The sequence below is a fragment of the Muntiacus reevesi genome, chromosome 1 (genome assembly GCF_963930625.1).
Source record: "Muntiacus reevesi chromosome 1, mMunRee1.1, whole genome shotgun sequence".
Lineage (NCBI taxonomy): Eukaryota > Metazoa > Chordata > Mammalia > Artiodactyla > Cervidae > Muntiacus > Muntiacus reevesi.
Window position 1 is genome coordinate 7,307,492 of NC_089249.1, and position 20,788 is coordinate 7,328,279.

Sequence of the window (20,788 nt, forward strand, 5' to 3'; positions counted from 1 at the left end):
CTTAATTCATATTGGGAGACTGCAGGATCTTAGCTTCCTGACCCCTCATAGGGATCGAACCTGTGCCACCTGGGGTAGAAGTGCAGAATTCTAACCACTGGACTGCCAGGGAGTTTCCCACATCCCTTTACTCTCACTTTAGTTTGACTTGAGAGGAACCAGAGATAAATGAATGCACTTAATTAGTCAATTTTGATAATCAACTCTGGGGCGCAGCTTTCTTACATCTAAAATGAAGGACTTACAGCGGACCACCTCTAAGTTTCACTGAATCTCAAATTCTGTGAATTCATTATAAAGAGGTGCCGTAGAGTGTAGGACTGACTCTAAGAACTGTCAAGAGTTCAAACATTAGGTAAATTACTAAAGCATGAGTCATCAGGTGAAGTTTCATCTCAGAGGTGGGGGCTGAAAAGTTGTGTGTGGATTGCATGCACAAAGAGAATAAGAAGGAACTCGCCTGAGTGCACAAAAGTAGTCAAGATCACCGATGGGGAAGGGGTGTATTGAGAAGGAGCAGGAAACCAAGTTGAATATTCACCAGGTATACATTAGAACTTGTTGCAGAGGACCTTCAAAGGCTAAAATTTAAACTTAACTGCAGGAAGAAGTGTCAGTCTTCAAAAATAATATAATCTTAGTTCCAGCTAGCATTTATTTTCATCTCATAACCTTTGCACAATTCTTATTCATATCAGTTCTCTTAAAGTGAATTTGGGGAAAAGCCTCATTTTTTCTCTTTCAAAGAAAAACCTTTTAAAGTATAATGACATTGTTTTGAGAACCAATGCTGTAGTTTTTGAGGTGGAGTGTAATTTTGATGTCACATTTGAGGTGTTTTTTCATTTTCTTACAGGTTTTATTGTTGTATGCATATAATATGAAGCCCCTGAATATTTCTGATGTTGCATCTACTGCTTGCAACAGTGTGTATGTAGGCTCTTTCTGGGTTCCACTAAAAAGGCAAGTAAAGATGGACTATCTGCAATTCTAACCCTCTTTGCTGATATTTTCATAAGGTTGTCTGTCTCAGTAATATACAAGGTAAATCCAGGAGAACTTTTGGAAGGCATTTTTGGAAGAATCTTCCTTTTACTTAGAGAAGTATGATATTGTAGTGGTTAAGAGCATGAGCTCTGACTTCAGTCTGCTTTGGTTCACATGCCAGTGGCCTTCCCTATCCCAGTATCCTTGACCAGGCTACTTAACCTCTGTGTGCCTCAGTCTCCTTATCAATAAAATAGGGATAATAATAGGACCTGGAGTATCTTGGATATTTTGTTGGAGTATTGTCCTAGTATTGTGGGGCTTCCCTGATGGCTCGGAAGGTAAAGAATTCGCCTGCAGTGTGGGAGACCTGGGTTTGATCCCTGGGTTGGGAGCATCCCCTGGAGGAGGGCATGGCAGCCCAGTCTAGTATCCTAGCCTGGAGAATCCTCATGGACAGAGGAGCCCAGCGGGCTGCAGTCCATGGGGTCACAGAGAGTCAGACACGACTGAGCAACTCAGCACAGCAAATTATTGGAGTAACAGTTCCTAGTACTTCATAAACAGATCACAGAGAGTACAAAGATATTGTCTGTACTATATTTTGCCTGTAGTTTAGGGCGTGTTTTAAAAATAACTTAATGTGACTCTGTATTAAGTTGTAATTAAGCCCAAACTCCATCCCCATCCTGGCCTCATCCTTCCCTCTCTGCCCAGTCCTATATGTTGGCCAATCCTATCTGTTCCCACATCAAAAGTCTCTGCATCAACCACACTGTTTACCTACCTCTTCATCCAACAGTGAATGGAAACTCTTAACTTTCTCTCATGCCTGGGTTCTGTCTTCTGATTTCACCCTATTCAATTCCTTGTTTGTTTTCAGTATTTTTCTTTGGTTAGTTAATTTAGTTGTGATTCCACTATTTGTTACTCTTGTGACCCTAACCCTAACCCATTCCATTTTCTCATTTCTGAGATGGAAATAATACTTTGCCTACCTTTGGGGGTTATTGTTGGGATCAAGACAGACAGTATATGCATATGCGTTGCATGCATGTATAATATATGCATATACTTTGCAAAACCAAAAGCACTGGGCAAATGTCAAGTCTCTTCATGGCCTCCTGCACCTGTCGACCTCAGCTCTTTCCCCTGTTCGGCACCTACTAAGTGCTCAGTGAACAGAGACTTGGTGTTTCTCCGTCCTTTGGAGGAGAGTCTGGTTCCTGCTCCCTGATTTCCATTTGGAAGGACTTCCTGGCCTCACCATGAAAGGGAATAAAACAAGAGATGTTTTAAGAGCTGGCATACTTTGAATTATTCAGTCAACTTTCTTTTCCTGTTTTAGGTTTTTTCAGTGAAATGGCAGAAAATCTTAGACATAAGACTATCCTGGCACCACTAAGCCACAGCATTGGGAAATCATGCTCCTACCTTTATTGTTGTTCAGTCACTAAGTCATGCCCAATTCTGCTCTTACCTTGTACATCCAAAATGTAGCAGGATTTATATTTCAGAACCGCTTGATGAAAAAGATTATAATTTCTGCAGAACAGAGTATAATGAAACTGAAAGGATTCTTTTTTTTTTTTTTTTTAACTACAAAACAGTCTTGATTTTGGTGTGTTTATGATCAACAGTAGGGTGACTAAAGTTAGGGTCACGCTCCTGTCACTGAGGCTCTTATCGGGGAAGGTACCTGACAGATGTTCATCGGATTCATCCCTTGGTGATACAGTAAAAATGGACTATTTCTCTCACCCAGGGTGGAGTTCCTTGTGTCCCTATGAGGGTCAAGATAAGGGCAATCTATAGGGAGTTGCTCTCGTTTAGAAGGCAAAGTAAGTGGATGCTGTGGAAAACTGGAGAAATGATGTTCCTGCATTTGTTCCTGATGTCATTTTGGTTTTTTGCATCATCTACTTCTTTTACATGAGAATTCCCCTCCATCCCTGGATAGAGACCTGTGGCTTCATGCACATTTATGCACGCACCTGTTCTCTGCACGCCTGGATCCTAGAGTCCCTGGGAGCCCTGCAGGTGGCTGCTTGCCTCCTTTCACTGTTTCAGGGCTTTTCCAGCTTCTGACCCCACTGACTAGTTAACCCCTGCCTTCGCACCTCCACAAGTCACTGGACTGTGACTCCAGAAGCTTTCTGGCCTCAGTGTAGTTACCACTTTGTCCTCTGCCCTGATCCTTGGCTTTTGCTCTTCCTTCTTTCTTGACTCTTCTCCCGAACCCCGCCTCCCCACACAGTGCTCGTCACTGTGCAGGCTCCTAGATTGGTCTCTTAGAGCCGTGGCTGACTGGTCCTAATCCTTAGCTTCAGACCAGCCTGCCAGTCGGAGATGGTACTGAGTTTAAGCAGAGTGGATCTTTTGTCACTACCTGGTGTTTCTTTGCCCACGTAGATATTTATTTCCTTTATTTTCATCTTAAGCATCATTTTGGCTGTCTGCATTTCTTTTCTCACCATGCCTCTGTGCTTGTGCTGCTATGCTTAGTCATATCCATCTCCTTGCAACCCCATGGACCATAGCCTGCCAGGTTCCTCTGTCCATGGAATTTTCCAGGCAAGAATACTGGAGTGGTTGCCGTTTCCTCCTCCAGGGAATCTCTATTATGCCTTTGCCAGTTTATAAATCTGACTGAGTGTATAACTAAATCATAAACATTATACAGATGAGAACCACATCTCTTGGCTCATGTCTCTTGAATGAAGGAATAATTGAATGAATGATGTTTGGCGGGGGGGTTGCCAGAAATCTAAGTGTTAAATAACTAAGGATTTATTTTACACAGATTATTGGTTCTGGGAATAAATGAATGCCTTTCTTAACTTTTCAAATAAAATGCATATGTATTTATTATTTTTAGAGTTATTTCAGTTCATGAGAAACTATCTAATCTTGCACAAATTGCTGAAATATCATTGCCAACAACTCCTAAAGTTACTTCAAATGAAAATTTACGTGAAGTAGAGGAAACAGAAGAGCAATCAGTTGATGCAGAAATGGAAGTAAGTTAATGGAAAATTATATTGCAGGATGGATGCCATTATCCATAATCATTTAAATTATTTTTTACTTTGTCAGGGCAGAACTAAACATAGATAATTGAACGTTATCTACGTAACTAAACGTGGATCATGTGGTTCTTCTGGCCTTTACTTTCTCTACTTAGAGAACCAAATATGACCCAACTTTTGGACACATAAGTAATGTTTTCTTCAAAGCTCTTCTAATACTAACAATCAGATGTAATGAAAACAGAGCCCACCTAGAGAAGTTATTCAGATATCACCGTGGCTCCTAAGAAACAATGCTCTGTAGCTTTATAGTATTACTTCTAATTTTTCACTCTAATATTTGAGCATTTTTATTATGCAAATAATATGTGAAGAAAAATGAAAAAATATAGATAAGCATATATCTTTCAGACTTTTTCTGCACATCTGTATTTTTCTAACCAGAAAAAAAGGCATATTATATTAATGTTATAGTGTGTTATTCATCTGATTACAGAGTTGAGTGGTTTTGTGATGACTGATGTTCATGTTTTGGAGGAAAGGGTTATTTCTCTTCTATTCCTTATGTGTTCTAAACCTGTTGAGAAATGCAACACAGGAAACGGATACTGTATATGGAGACGTCAAAACATCAGCACCGTTGCTGATAAAACTGATTAGCAAACATGGCATTGGATCTATGGCCAAATAAGCTTATTACCATTCCACCCCTGAATTAGCCAGACTTGCCCACCTAGTCACACAGTTATCTAGCATACTGTTGTGACCATAGGATTTCCACCACTCCCCTCTTGCCCCAGAAGGCTGACCACATGGAGAAGCAGAGGATAATAGTGCTGTAGGCAGGGTGCCTCCAAAAATGTAAGCAAAGATTACCTTGATGGGGCTGAGCCTAGCACACTCTGTTGCTTTTCTCAGACTCATCAATCAGATAAGTGACTCTGCTCTTCTGGCTAGGTCTGAAAGAAGCTCCAAGTGTCCTTCCTTCTCAGGAGTGGAGTGGAAGTTCCTCATCCTCTATGGAAAAATGAGAGAAGCAGAGAATGTGTGTCCTCCCCTAACCACTTGCTCTTTGAATTTCCATTTGTACATTCATCCAGTTCCTTGAGATATATGTTCCCTAGTTACTGCAGCAAATTTTTTTGAAAAAAAAAATCAAATAGTTGGACAAGGTTTAAAATGAAAAGGGACAGTCTCCTGCCCAACCTGTCCACAACCTGCGGTCCTGCAAGCAGTCCACTTGCAACTCTTTCAGTTGTTCCTTTTGTTATTTAGTTCCAAGTCTATAAATAATTTGCAGAATCAGTTGCGAAAAACAAGGCAACCAGCACAACTTCAAATCCAAGTGAGTCCACCGGACTCTGTGACTCCTGACACCAGCCTCCAGGCTGGCAGGGCGTCCATTCTCTGGAGCATCTCCAGGCACTGGGCTGTGGCGAAGGAAGGGAACACATCATAGCCTGGCTCTGCACGTTTGCATCGTGTCACTTCCTCTCACATGTCTTTGGATGAATAAGTCACAAGCCATGCCAACAATTCTGCTACCAACTTGGCAAGAGGAAAGCCAGAAAAGCTGATGAATAATGCTAATGAGAGTCCAAAATAATTAGTTTTCTCCCTTGATGTACCAATCTCACATAGTATCTATTGATTTTACTATCATGTGTAAGGACTTGAATCCCTGCTACTTCTCAACTGTTCTTTCCCCTTCTTTTCTAAATACAATTATATCACAGGATTTAATTAAGCCAGCATTCAGTGTCTACATTATTGTAACCCTCTAAACAGCATTCACAGTTTAGAGGGTACTGTGGTTATTTTCCTTTCCTGTAAAAGGTTTGATTTTTCCTCTCTCTGTCTTTTTTCTTAGCTTCTCTCTGATCATTACATGAGATCTGTCATGTTCATCCATACATTTTCTTACCGAAGCATAAATGCTTATGTCTCAACTCTTCTTTCCCTTCCTGGAGGCCCCTCTCTGACTCTGGGTAAGGACTGGTCACCCCCAATGCCGGCAGCACAGCTCTAATTCTGGGACCTCCCTCTGCTGCTTTTCTGTTTGAATTCCCAGCCACTTGGGTCCCATATATGTTTTACTTCTCTGTTAGCTTTTAGGATCTTTCCTTTATTTTTGAACTGCTGAATCTTTTTTTTAATCACTTTTTGCTAGTTTGATATTTAATTGGTTATCAATAAGAAAACATTTTTAATTCTTAAAGAGTATTATTGGCATGGGCTCACTTGGTTTTCTTGTTTACCTCATCTTCACACCAGTTACGGGAAAGTGCAAAATCTAGCAGCTCTCCTGATCTTCGGGATACACATGTGGGTGTTTTTCAGTCTAAGTTTACTGACGGAGTGGACGAGTGCAATTTCCATTGCTGCGAAAGCACCAGTCCAGCTGTAAGAGGATTATCAGGCAAGAACAGCTCGTCTTTGCAAAGAAACAGCCGTGCCCTGTGCCTGCATTTATCGTAGAGCTGGTAGCTTAGAATTTTAGCTGCATGTCCTGTACAGGTCCTCAAATGTATGACACAAATGACCAGATGTTTAACGATAGCAATACTATCCTGAGTCCTTACAATAAACCTCCTGGTAGATCAGACACCTCAAGCTCATGAGATCCATATATGTAACTCTTTTCTTAAAGTGCACTGTTGCCCTTTCACATCTGTTTTCCAGAACTCATTTTTAAAATTCTTTCATAAATCTCTTCAATGGTAGTTTTTTAGTCACAGACCAAACTTAGCAGGTTGCTGTCCCTGAGCCATACCCAGACTACTCTTTGCTGAAATTGTCCTTGTATGCATTATTATATAGTTCATAAAAGGAAAGTGATGGTGTTTCTCCTGAACCCATGTGTCTTCCCAGCTGACACTGTCTGAGACAGGAGATTGAGTGTCCGTAAGAGTAAGGATTCTAGGTTGTGCTCTGCCACTCAGCTTTACTACCAAGGGTGAGTCACCTAACCTTTCCTGGGACTAGTTTTCTCCTTGTCCCTCACGGTGATCTTCTCACTCAGATACGACTGAGATGAAGAGATAGCTCCTTGGTGGGAATGAGTCATCAGAATCTCCCTGGGAGTCAGATGTCAGTATCAAGCTCATCCCCATGAGCCCAGCTCCCGAGTCAAGGAGTTGACTATGAGTACAAGCAAATTAGGAATAAACAGGGAAAGTGGGGGCGTTTGGCAGGCAGAAGGAAGAATCCAGATCCCCACCTTGCTGAGTCAAGCTTTGCATCTTGTTTCCATGTCCTGACTAGAGTGGTATATGTGAGGGGCTCAGTTCTTGAGAAGAATAAATTCCTTTCAGTCCTGATGCTCTCCTCTGTATTTCTGAGTCTGTTTTATTCTCCAACTTAAAAATGTTTCTTCAACTTTAATTAGGGCATTTTGAGATGTGTTCCAGTTCTGGTAGTTATTTATATATACAGGAATGTCACAAAATGAGGAAAAAACTAATATTTTTAGTGTAGGTGAGTTAGCAAACAAATTAATTCACAACATTTGAAAGTTGTGAGATATAACGTTTTCTTTTTTCCAATATGCTAACCAGCATGTAAGGGGAAAAGGCACTTGGGTTCTGGGTTATATCAAATAAATTCCATTGACTAAAATCTGCTGGTTCGTTGTCATGACAACCTTCACTTGGAGCTAATTACAATTTAACTAGGACACTTGAAGAGATCGATTCTGGTTGGGAATTGGACAGGATTTCATAACCTCTATAATCTAATATATTTACTTCTATCACAGTATAGATTTTTGGTGGGTTGTTAAACATAAAGGTTCAGAAAATGTGCCTTTGGTTGATATGGGAGGCAGTGAATCTTGTTGATATGGGAGGTAGTGAATCTGGTTGATATGAGCAGTAGTGAATCTTGTTATATTTCTCATTCCCTTCCTTTTTTTTTCTTTTTTCCCCTCCAAATCCCTATGGTCTACAATAAGCCAAAAACTTGAGAACATAGATATTAATTTAAGATGTTTTGGGAGGGCTACAGAACAGGTGTTCCAGTCACTTCTGGCTTGAAAACATGTCCTTCTTCCAAAATGAACAACACTGGCTTTGAATCACTGGGTTATTTTAACCTGTCATTCTTTGCTTTATGGGGTATCTTCAGAGCATATCAGGTGCATATGAAAGATACAAACCATTCTGATTTTAAGACACAAATACCTTTTTGGAATGATAACAACATAGTGACACAAAAAGCCTAAAATAATATTTACCAGGTCATCTAAAATGAGTTTAGTAAACATGTGTGGGACACCCGATTGTATAAGGCAATTAAAGTTAGTTCACATATCCCCAATATCAAAGTACTGTGAAAACATAGAACAAAATACAATTAAGCATTAGCATGAATTAACACATTATTTTTGAGAGACTGGTATGTGCAAAAATTTTCTAGGCTTGAGAAGATAAGAACATACTGAAATCAGTACAATTAAGTCCCTGTCAGGAGGAGCTTAATTACTGGATGAGTATGGTCATAGGTACCCAGATGTTGTTCGTAATGAGCCCAGCTGCCTGATGGCCCTTAGCAAGCAAAGTCTGGCATTCAAAGAAACATAAATTGAATATTCAAAACAGTTGAAAATGCATCTAAATCTTTATGGAGGCTCTCATAAGGACATCCGAGAGGGAATCCTTTCATCATATACAGCGTAACTCCTTTAAATCTCCTTTTCCCAACTGCCTTGTTCTTCATGCCTCTCTGGCATCCGTGGCCGCTCTCTAACCTCTGAACCTATCCCTCCAGCCCAGGTGGTGCTAGTGGTAAAGAATGCACCTGCTAATGCTGGATATGGGAGATGTGGTTTCAATCCCTGGGTCGGGAAGATCCGAGATGTGGGTTCAATCCCTGGGTCGGGAAGATTCCCTGGAGTTGGAAATGGCAACCCACTCCAGTATTCTTGCCTGGAAAATATCATGAGCAGAGGAGCCTGGCCACAGTCCATGGGGTTGCAAAGAGCTGGACATGACGGAGCAACTAAGCATATACTCCCTCCAACTCAGTCTGCATGGAGTGTTTTGCCTGCTCTCAGCTTCCCACTCTGGCTCAACTCCTGATTACTGAAGTCGCTTTGTCTCCCTGACACCTTCCCATTTTCCTGTTTCCTCCATTCTGGGTTCTACACTTACACAAAAGCGCGAGGTTGCTAGAATCCTTCCTTCTCAATGGGGGGACTGTTGATGGCAACTATGCTAAGTTATCATTTAAACAAATCTCATTCACATAGATGTGTGTGTGTGTGTGTGTGTGTATGTGTGTTAAAAAAGAAAACTGAACTAGAATTTGTCCTTGCTTCAATAGGTCAGGCAGCGTTCTGTTAGCCTCTGTAGACTGAAATAAAGACCATGTCTCTTTGCACCCCCAAATACCCTGTGCCCCCTTACTATTGTATATTGTTTTGGCCATTATCTCTTTCTGTGTCTCTTCCTACCTCTTGACTTTGAATTCCTTTGCCCGGGGATCTGCTTCATCTTTTGATGTTCAGTACCTTGCCCAGTAGCTGACATATAGTGCCTGTTCAGTAGTTGCTCATGAAACTTCTTGTTGTAGACCTATGGAGAGCACCCACTCCAGACCAAGGATCCAGCAGGAGATGAGATGTGGCGTCATGGAGCTGGATGTTCTATCAGGGTGTCAGGGGTGCAGGGTGAACGTAGGACCCTGGGAAAGCAGGGCTGGGTGAGGGGTGGGGGTTGGAGAAAGTGGGGGCAGCTCCCAGAGGAGCATCCCATGACCCCTCCTGAGATTTGCTAAGATAACCCTGATGGCGTGTGGAGGAGGGTTGTGGGAACCAAGAGTTTGGAGGATGGGAAACAATTGAGAATTTTTTTTTTTCTTAAAACTGGTGAATGACCATGAGAACTTCAAAGTCAAAAAGTTGGCTCTGTTAGTTTTGAAGTAACTCAGAGGCCCTCCACTCACAGAATCAACAGATGCTCCTTCTTAAGGGGGAAATGGCAAATATTGAGCAAGGGACCGTCTGTGCCCTCCCGGCCCCCCTTGCCAACTGCAGCGTCCCTCTGGCAGCCTTCCCAGGAAGTGATGAGCTTGGCACTTCCCTTGTCTTCGTTTCTGAGGCAGAAAGGTCATGGGAGGTCCCTCACAGCCCAACAGTGCATCTACCAGTTTCCAACATCTGTACGTGGCCTACCTGAAATAACACCAAAGAAATAGAACGTTGTTGAGGCAAAATTTCTGTTCACTGTGTGTTGAGACAGACCGTGGAAGGCATTTATCAAGAAACATGGCTGTCTCCATCTGTTATGTGAAATGCTTAATGATACAGACAGTGTCGTTTTGCTTGATAGCTCTTGATGAAATCATGACAGCAGCCCATCACAGATATTATTGCAACCTTCTGTATAGAAAGAAAACATACTTTACCCAGTCCTGAGAACTCAATTAGAAACATAGAAATAGGGACAAACAAGTATATGTAAGAACACACTCCAAGATGTGTGTTGCCCAGTCTAGTAACGGGGGCGAGACTGCAAAGGTCACCATAGAGAGCTGGTGACCCCGATGAGAGCTGGATGTCCTGCTGCCTCCTGTCCTTTCCAGTCCCGTGAATGCTGCCCTGCTTCTGGTCATGATGCTTCCCGCCCAATGTGAGACGCCTCCTAGCTAATTGCTTTCTCTTATCTCTTCCTAGTCTAGTTAACCTTTAAACAGTGACCAGATGGCCAGAATTACTAATATTTTCTTAAAGCAATCATTATCCCCTCAGTCCAGTGCCTCTCAATTTCCTAAGCAACAAAACCCAAATTCCTTACATTTACATGTCCTGTTATGAGTACACCTCTCAGTCTTATTCCTCACCACTCTTACCACCAAGCTTCCAATACACTTCCGTGGTAAAGACCACACCAGGCTCTTTATGTTCCTTGAGTATCTGCTGTTACATTGCTTACATGGCTCCCTCCATCCTTGTCCCCACCCTCTGCCAGCTACTACTTTCTCATGTCTCAATTCCCTTTCTCCAGGAAATGTTCCCTGTTCCATATACATATTGCTCTCTCTACCATCTCTAGGCTCTTAGAACATGCCATAGATACCCATGTTCTGACCATGCTCTACTTGGCATATTATCTGGTCAAGTATGAATCTATTTTTTTTTTTTTTTTCAGTTCTTATACACTTTGTGAGGACAGGGTCTGTTTCTTTATCTTTGTGTTCCACACTGTCTAGTAGAATGCCTCAGATATATTTGTTAAAGTGAATAGAATTAGCTATAGCTTTGGAACTCCAAATTTTGATCTTTTCTATGTTTGTGCGTTTGTTAAAACTTTAATATGAATGAGTTCAGTTGTTTCTTTATCTTAAGGCTTTTAGCCAGCCTTGGTGAGCGTTAATTTAAAAATGAATGCACTTTGATCATTTTCATATTTCTGGATGTTAGTACATGTATGTACTAATAGTACTGAAATAAAAGCAAGCTGTTGAAAGATGAGAGCAACACTGTGAGATAAGCATAGTTTATCTCTGACAGTCTTATGATCATGACTCCTTTAGTTGTAAGTAAAGAAACTTTATCAGTACTTACACTAACCCAAATGAAATAGGTTTGGTAAGGAGGCAGGGCATGGTCAGTAAGCTCTTGCATAACCAAGGACCAGGGACCAAACACAGTGTACCCCACAGAAAATGAAACTTGGAGAGTCAGGAGCCAAGAGTGCACACGGCCCCACAGGGGGCGTAAGTTCTCCCTTATCTGTTTCCTCCTCCTCCTCCTTATACATCTGGTCCTGGGGCTGCTTTCTCCTACTCCTACTGGGACCTCTCAGCTCATGCAGCCAGTACTGTTGACAGCTCTCTTCTATCGTCTTTCCTTATGTAAAATCCCAATGATGGAGAATCTGATTGGTTCAACCCTGCCTGCAGGTTGATCTCTCTTGGGTCCAGTGTCCACCCAGAAGCACAGCTGTGGCCATACAGTAGGGGCCACAGCACTGTCCTCAACAGTGGACTGAGGATGATGCTGACTCTTCCTCTTTTTGAAAGTATTTATTTGTCCTTGCCAGGTCGTAGTTGCAGCACCTGGGACTTCACAGCTAAGAGTTCACATGCCACTGCTGAGATCCTACCTGCTACCACTCTTCTTCCTCTTTGTTTACTCTTTCCAGTTTTGTTTTTTTTTTGTCAATTCCCAACTGTTCAGCTTTTCTTAAACCCTTTCTGAGATCCAACCCTCTTTATTCCAGGGCTCTCTTCTCAGAAGAAAAGTGGTCTTCCAAAATCTTATTTTGGTGTAAATTCCTTTACCTGTTCTTCTGTAACATATGAATTTTAATGGTGAATTTGCAGGGGAAAAATCTTAAAATAATGTATTATTCATCATTAAATCTTATATTTTGTGGCTATTCTGTATCTTTTCAAGTAACCGTAATTACTTTAAAGATTGTGACCTCTGAATACCTCTAAATTTCATCCTGGGAATTAGGGTTAGAGAATGATGTAGCAAAAGACAGATGGAACAAATAATTTGTAACTGAAATACCCAGTATTTTACCAATAAGATCAACCTCACTGTGTTGTCTTTTATTTCTAGAACATGATTATTGTCTGTTGCAATGAAATAGTATCTTTGTTTTTGAGCAATGAAATGGCAACTCCACTATCTGAGGTATGTATCTCTTTTAAAACTATATCTGATTCTCTCACAAGTATGTTGTTGCTATGGAAATGGAATTGCAGAAAACATCTATTATGAAAGTATCAAGGGCCTAACCCTCCTTAATTAATGTGAAAAAAGTGATAAGCATGAGTTTATAACAGCATGTTATTTTGGTTAGACATATTTTTTGTTAGAAAATAAACTAGTACAGAAATTTGTGAAGAGGATAATCTTAAAATCATCTCAAACCCTCCATTTAGAGAATAACCACTATTAACATTTTGGAAAATATCTTACATATTTTTCATATATAATTAGACTTTAGAATTTTTACATCAATGGGATCATTCTGCACACACATTTTTAACTTTTTTTTTTTTTTTATTCAGCAGTAGTGTTAACGGAGATATTTTTTGTGTAAAGTCTACCCTGTTCAATTTAATGCCTACATAATAGTTTCTTTTGTATATTGTCATGTCAGGCTTTATTTATATAATTAGATCTTTATTCATGGATCTTGAAGTTGATGGATTCTAGTACATACTTGTTTCACCCTTCTGCATTACCCATCCTCCAAGTTAATTGCTAGGAATAGGATTTTGGAGTAAAAAGCATATACCCATGGTCCCTGGTTTACAGTGATTCAACTTATTGTGAAAGCAATACCTATTCAGTAGAAACTGTACTTCGAGTTTTGAATTTTGAACTTTTCCCAGGCTAGTGATATGCAGTCTGATACTTGTAATGCTTGGCAACAGCAGTAAGCCACAGCTCCCATCAACCACATGATCCCAAGAGGAAATAATCCACACATGTAACCACCATTCTGTTTTTAACTTTCAGTACAGTATGCAATAAATGTGCATAATAAGTATGCATAAGCTACTCAACACTTTATTGTAAAGTTGGCTTTGTTTTAGATGACCGTGTCCCACTGCAGGCTAATGTATGCTACTGTATGTGTTTTGAGCACTTTTAAGGTGTGTGCTAGGCTAAGCTCTGATGTTTGGTAGGTTAGGTATATTAAGGATATTTTTTACTTAAAATATTTTCAACCCACGATGAGTTTATCTATTTATTGTTTCTGTTCAGTTGCTCAGTTGTGTCTGGCTCTTTTCGACCCCATGGACTGCAGCATGCCAAGCTTCCCTGTCCTTCACCAACTCCTGGAGTTTGCTCAATTCAACTTCATTGAGTCAGTGGTGTTATCCAACCAACTCATCCTCTGCCATCCCCTTCTCCCTCCTGCCTTCAGTCTTTCCCAGCATTAGGGTCTTTTCTAATGAGTCAGCTCTTTGCATCAGGTGGGCAAACTATTGGAGCTTCAGCTTCAGCATCAGTCCTTCCAATGAATATTCAGGATTGATTTCCTTTAGGATTGACTGGTTTGATATCTTTGCAAATCCATTTATTGACCCATTTATTGGGACATCACAAAGAGTCAGACACTTTTCACAACCCCTTCCTAAATCAAGAAAGACCTGTATATACCTTATTGTGGTTAGCCATATATAATATAAAATTTATCAGTTTAATCATTTCTAAAGTGTATTTTTTTTCCATTTATTTTTATTAGTTGTAGGCTAATTACTTTACAATATTGTAGTGGTTTTTGCCATACATTGATGTGAATCAGCCATGGATTTACATGTGTTCCCCTTCCCGATCCCCCCTCCTGCCTCCCTCCCCATCCCATCCCTCTGGGTCTTCCCAGTGCACCAGGCCTGAGCACTTGTCTCATGCATCCAACCTGGGCTGGTGATCTGTTTCATCCTTGACAGTATACTTGGTTCAATGCTATTCTCTCAGAACATCCCACCCTCGCCTTCTCCCACAGGTTCCAAAAGTCTGTTCTGTACATCTGTGTCTCTTTTTCTGTTTTGCATATAGGGTTATTGTTACCATCTTTCTAAATTCCATATATATGTGTTAGTATATTGTATTGGTCTTTATCTTTCTGGCTTACTTCACTCTGTATAATGGGCTCCAGTTTCATCCATCTCATTAGAACTGATTCAAATGAATTCTTTTTAATGGCTGAGTAATATTCCATTGTGTATATGTACCACAGCTTTCTTATCCATTCATCTGCTGATGGGCATCTAGGTTGCTTCCATGTCCTAGCTATTATAAACAGTGCTGCGATGAACATTGGGGTACACGTGTCTCTTTCAGATCTGGTTTCCTCAGTGTGTATGCCCAGAAGTGGGATTGCTGGGTCATATGGCAGTTCTAGTTCCAGTTTTTTAAGAAATCTCCACACTGTTTTCCATAGTGGCTGTACTAGTTTGCATTCCCACCAACAGTGTAAGAGGGTTCCCTTTTCTCCACACCCTCTCCAACATTTATTGCTTGTAGACTTTTGGATAGCAGCCATTCTGACCGGCGTGTAATGGTACCTCATTGTGGTTTTGATTTGCATTTCTCTGATAATGAGTGATGTTGAGCATCTTTTCATGTGTTTGTTAGCCATCTGTGTGTCTTCTTTGGAGAAATGTCTGTTTAGTTCTTTGGCCCATTTTTTGATTGAGTCATTTATTTTTCTAGAATTGAGCTGCAGGAGTTGCTTATATATTTTTGAGATTACTCCTTTGTCTGTTTCTTCATTTGCTATTATTTTCTCCCATTCTGAAGGCTTTCTTTTCACCTTGCTTATAGTCTCCTTTGTTGTGTAAAAGCTTTTAAGTTTCATTAGGTCCCATTTGTTTATTTTTGCTTTTATTGCCAATATTCTGGGAGGTGGGTCATAGAGGACCTTGCTGTGATTTATGTTGGAGAGCGTTTTGCCTATGTTCTCCTCTAGGAGTCTTATAGTTTCTGGTCTTACATTTAGATCTTTAATCCATTTTGAGTTTATTTTTGTGTATGGTGTTAGAAAGTGTTCTAAATTCATTCTTTTACAAGTGGTTGACCAGTTTTCCCAGCACCACTTGTTAAAGAGGTTGTCTTTTTTCCATTGTATATTCTTGCCTCCTTTGTCGAAGATAAAGTGTCCATAGGTATGTGGATTTATCTCTGGGCTTTCTGTTCTGTTCCATTGATCTATATTTCTGTCTTCGTGCCAGTACCATACTGTCTTGATGACTGTGGCTTTGTAGTAGAGCCTGAAGTCAGGCAGGTTGATTCCTCCAGTTCCATTCTTCTTTCTCAAGATTGCTTTGGCTATTCGAGGTTTTTTGCATTTCCATACAAATTGTGAAATTGTTTGTTCTTGTTCTGTGAAGAATACTGTTTGTAGCTTGATAGGGATTGCATTGAATCTATAGATTGATTAGTATACTATTAGATTGATTGAATCTATCTATTGATTAGTATACTCATTTTCACAATATTGATTCTTCCAATCCATGAATGTGGTATATTTCTCCATCTATTTGTGTCCTCTACATTCAAAATGTTGTGCAAACATCTCCTCCATTCATCTCCACAGATTTTTCACCATCCCAATTAGAAACTTTGTACCCATTAAATAATAACTCCCCATTTCCTCTCCTCCTCAAGTTCCTGGTAATCTCTGTTCTACTATTTGCCTGTTCTGAATATTGCATATAAATAGAATCATACAATATTGTTTTTTTGTGGCTATCTTAGTTCATCTGGACTTCCCAGGTAGTGCTAGTGGTAGAGAGTCTGCCTGCCAATGCAGGAGACATAAGAGATGCAGGTTCAATCTTTAGGATGGGAAGCTTCCCTGGAATAGGAAGTGACAACCCATTCTCCATTCTTGCCTGGAGAATCCCATGGACACAGGAGCCTTGTGGGCTATAGTCCATGGGGCCACAAAGAGTCAGACATAACTGAACGACCAACACACACATTTCATTTAGCACAATGTTTTCAAAGTTTATCCATGCTTTAGCATGTATCAGCACTGCATTCCTTTTTAAGATTAAATAATATTCCATTGTATGCATTTACCATTTTCATTTATCCACTCTTCTGTGAATAGATGAACATGCGAGGTAGTTCTGTTTTTGACTCTTGTAAATGATGCTACCATAAACATGAGTGTAAGTATCTAGGTAAATACCTAGGAGAGGAATTAGTGGCTCAAATGGTAATTCTGAGCTTAACTTCTTAAGGACCCCTGAGAGTTGCACCATTTCACATTCCCACCAACACTGCAAGAGCGTTCTGAAATCTCCATTTCCTCACCAACACATATTTTCTCTTTTTTGAAAGTAGCCATATTAATGTATGTAAAGTGGTATCTCATTGTGATTTTGACCTGCATTTCTCTAAAACTGATTTAATTGAGAATCCTTCATGTGCCTATTACCCTTTTGTATATCTTTGGAGAAATGTCTATTTAATCCTTTGTCCTTTTTGAATGGGCATTTACAATTTGGTGTATAATTGCAAATGGCCACCAGTTTTGTCTCCTATCTGCAGTAGTGAGAGGCCCAGTTTACCCACATACCCATCCACACTAGTTTTCTTCCTCTTTCTGCTCATTCTCTCCCTCCCCCTTACACCCCTCCTCCCCTCCTCGTCTTTCTCTTCTTCTGACTGTTGTACGTCTAACAAGTAAAAAATGACATTTTCAATTATTTTATATTTATTAATAGTAAGGCCAAATATAGTTCATATAGTTCATGTTTCTCCTTTCGTTGAATGGTGTTCAATCATGTAACTGATGAACAAATACATAGAGTGAGTTGCTAGGTGTCAGGGGCTCTTTTATAGACCCTAGACAGCCTGCTGTGAATGAGTAACAAGGACCCCACACTCTTGGAGCTGCTATTTTTTGTGTGGAGGGAAACAGTAAATGAATAAATAAGACAATGCCACACTTTGTTAAGTGCTATGAAGGAAAAAACAGGGTGAGATGTTAGAGTGGGGTTGGCAGACTGCGCCCAGTTTGCCAACTATACTTGGCCAACTGCCTGTTTGTAAATAAAGTTTTATTGGAACACAGCCATGTTCATTTGTTTACCAGTGGGTCTAAAGCTGCTTTCAAGCTACAACAGCAGAGCCGAGTGGCTTTGACAGAGACCATATACCCCGCAAAGCCTAAGCCATTTACCATCTGGCCCTTTACAGAAAAAGTACGCGTATCCCTGTGATAGGAAGTAACAGAGGATGGGTCAGCAGGTTGGATGGGTGGTAAGGGAAGCCTTCTCTTAGGAGACTATATTTCAGTAAGACTTGAAACATTGCACGTGTCCCTACCACTAGTGCTCCGGCTTCTCTGGAGCAGGGGCGATGCTCTCTCAGTCTTTGAGTGAATTCCTACAGTGCCTTGTACAGGACATCACTTGGTTACTGTTTCTTGAACTGAATTAAATTCTCTTTAATTTTCAATAGCTGAAATTTAATATCTGATTAATTTTTTTTCATCTGGCCATTCATGTTCTTGTCCCATTTTTTAAAATGAAGAACTTAATTTTTTTATTGTGGAAATGTGTAGAATTACTACAGCAGACCATTGGTAATTAAAAAATCAGGCTTAAATCTCATTTTGTACAAACCATGGTTTACAAGGGCTTCCCTGGTGGATCAGATGGTAAAGAATCTGCCTGCAATGCAAGAGTATGTCACAGAAAAAAATTGGTTTTTAAACACACATGATTTATAACATTAATGGGCTTTGACTCCTGACAGACCTGGGTTGAAATCCCAACTTTGGATCTTGTTTGACCCAAAGGCAAATTATTTAACTTCTCTAAGCTTCAGTTTTCTCAGATATAAAGTGGGATAATAATACCAATAATGCCTCACAATCGTGAGGATTAAAGTAAATAAAGTATGTTAGTATTGGGAGTAGGGTCTAGTGCAAATAGGGGCTTCTCAGCTGGCGCTAGTGGTAAAGAACCCGCTTGCCAGTGCAGGAGACCTAAAAGATGCACATTCAATCCCTGGGTCAGGAAGATCCCCTGGAGGAGGGCATGGTAACTCCCTCCATATTCTTGCCTGGAGAATCCCATGGACAGAGGAACCTCATGGGCTACCGTCCATGGGGTCACAAAGAGTCAAACATGACTGAAACGACTTAGCACAGCGTAGCTAGTGCAAATAAATGTTTAGTAAATTATTAACTATTTCATTGTCATCATCACTATCTTTACCATGGTCCTGCCTTCTGTGTTTGAATTCTTCAAGCTCTAATCAACTGATTTCGACTGATTTTTAAGATACAAATTTGTTCTGAAACATTGACAGAAAAGGAGATCAATGGTGCTAAAGATACGGAGAAAACCAGGAGTCAGTTTCTGTTGGATCTTGGAGAAATTAAGTCAAGGTGCAAGATTCCAACATGAGATCCCAGTCTTGCGTCTTTGGTCCAAGAGAAGGTGCCTCCAATTGACCCCATGCTAACCATGTTAGCTCTCCCCTGAGAGCTAAACTTAACCTGATAGTGCTGGTTGGGGCATGGGCATTTACAAGCTTGTTCCAAGAAATAAATTGTCAGACAAATACAATTACATGCCTTTTTTTTTTTTTTTTTTTTTTTTTGTCACTGGGATGAGATCTTGCTGTTTAGTTCCTAACTGAACCTACCTAGTATAATTGCCTTTGCTTGTATTGCCTCTTCTTGATTAAAATAAATATTGCCACATAGCTTGTGACAAAAAGAACCTGTGACTAGCAAGGAAATGAGGTAAGAGAATGAGTGCTCCATGCTGACCTTCTTAGCACACAATGCAAATGACAATTAGGTATATTTTTTGGTGTGCCAGTGATGAAGCTATCCTTTTATTGCCTTCATAAGTTCAAATTACTACAGTTTCCAAGTTATCAGATAGGATTTAAATATGACGCTGAAAATATTGTTTCTGCTCTTGCTGTGACTGACTGTGGGGAGGACTAAGTCATCTTACACAACTCTCTGTTCATTGGCAATTATTGACTTCCAACAGTATGCAGAACATGGTTTCAGCCATTTTGGGAAAATGCAGTTGGCCACAATATCCAATAAAGCATTCCTAATTTCTAGACCTCTTCCTTCTCTAAGCAGACACTGCTCCTGGCCAACTCTTTAGTCAGTTTTTAAAAATTCAGCTGCTATGGAGTTGGTGTGTGTTTATACAAAGAAGACAGAGGAAAAACGAGGTGGATTCTTGACATACCCTTTGAAATAAGCTATGCAGTTTTTCTGGGTGTTGGATGGGGTTGCATGTGTCCCTGTTTATGTAGGAGAGCTTCCGTATCACTTTTTGGGGAGCTGTTAAGTCCGAGAGGGTAGTGCTATGCTTTTTAACTTCCTTTGGCTAATTCTGTTACATGACCGTATACCTCTTGGTTTCTTTTTAACAAAATTTCCCAAATGGTAACAATGAGAATACCATCTTTAAACTGTCATTTACAACATGGAGAACAAGCTATTCTATAGTTTATTAAGTATTAAAAAACTAATTCTATTAGTATAACTTCTTTTGGTTGAGAGTTGCAGGGTTTTTGGTACCAGCTAAGAGCTGTCTGAATAGATTTTATGGATATCAAGAATTACATCTTTCTTCTGTGAGACATTATCATTCTGTCCTCAAGTGATGAGTATCCTTTGTATGTAAGTTCATGAGACATCCACTTAATATTCTTATATTCTTTTGAAGACAATGCCGGATGACATCATTTCCACACTGCTTTTAAGACACAGCTCTGACTTTGATTCCATCCGCTCACTGTTCACTTCCAACTGTCAAATTTGGCTAAGGGAAAAAGAAAGCCCTTAAGAAAAGGCCAGGCTATTAATGTGCTCTTCAAAATGCTAAGAAAAGACTAAGCTGTTTATAGCATTTTCAAAACGCTCATCTCCCAGAGATTTGCCAGCGACAGTGTCAAGGTGAAACAGCTCTCACTCGTCCAGGAGCCAAGAGCCTTTGTGTTCCCTGTACTCAAGGCACTGGTCCCACTTTTCTCAGACATGCAATTGGGGGTGTAGTGATACTTGGATGTAATTTAAACCAAAATATAGTCATGAACCTGATATTGTGTATTTACTGGAAAAGTGGCAAGAAGTATGTGTGCTGCTTGAGAAAGCAAGCCTGGCTTCATTTCAGATACAGCTGTATTTCAGAATCAAGGGGACAGTTTCCCAAAGTTGAGTCACTTTGTGTAACTTCAGAGGTGGGGAGAGGCAAGGACATTCTTAGCAGATCTGTTCATTGCTTTCTATCTCACTACAAACTGAATTAAG

The 20,788-nt window shown here is 40.2% G+C and overlaps 1 protein-coding gene across 6 annotated transcripts in view; it reads left to right on the top strand.

The window, feature by feature from the left end:
* CFAP54 (cilia and flagella associated protein 54) overlaps window positions 1-20,788 on the top strand; it is a 292,191-nt gene that overhangs the window by 257,183 nt on the left and 14,220 nt on the right. For 5 of the 6 annotated variants that reach the window (XM_065937187.1, XM_065937208.1, XM_065937224.1 and 2 more), the window contains 3 exons: window positions 857-963; window positions 3,866-4,007; window positions 12,586-12,660. The exons of the other annotated variant lie outside the window; for it this stretch is intronic. In XM_065937187.1, coding sequence (XP_065793259.1) covers window positions 857-963; window positions 3,866-4,007; window positions 12,586-12,660 — 324 coding nt within the window. The remainder of the gene's footprint in view (window positions 1-856; window positions 964-3,865; window positions 4,008-12,585; window positions 12,661-20,788) is intronic. 6 annotated transcript variants of the gene reach the window in all.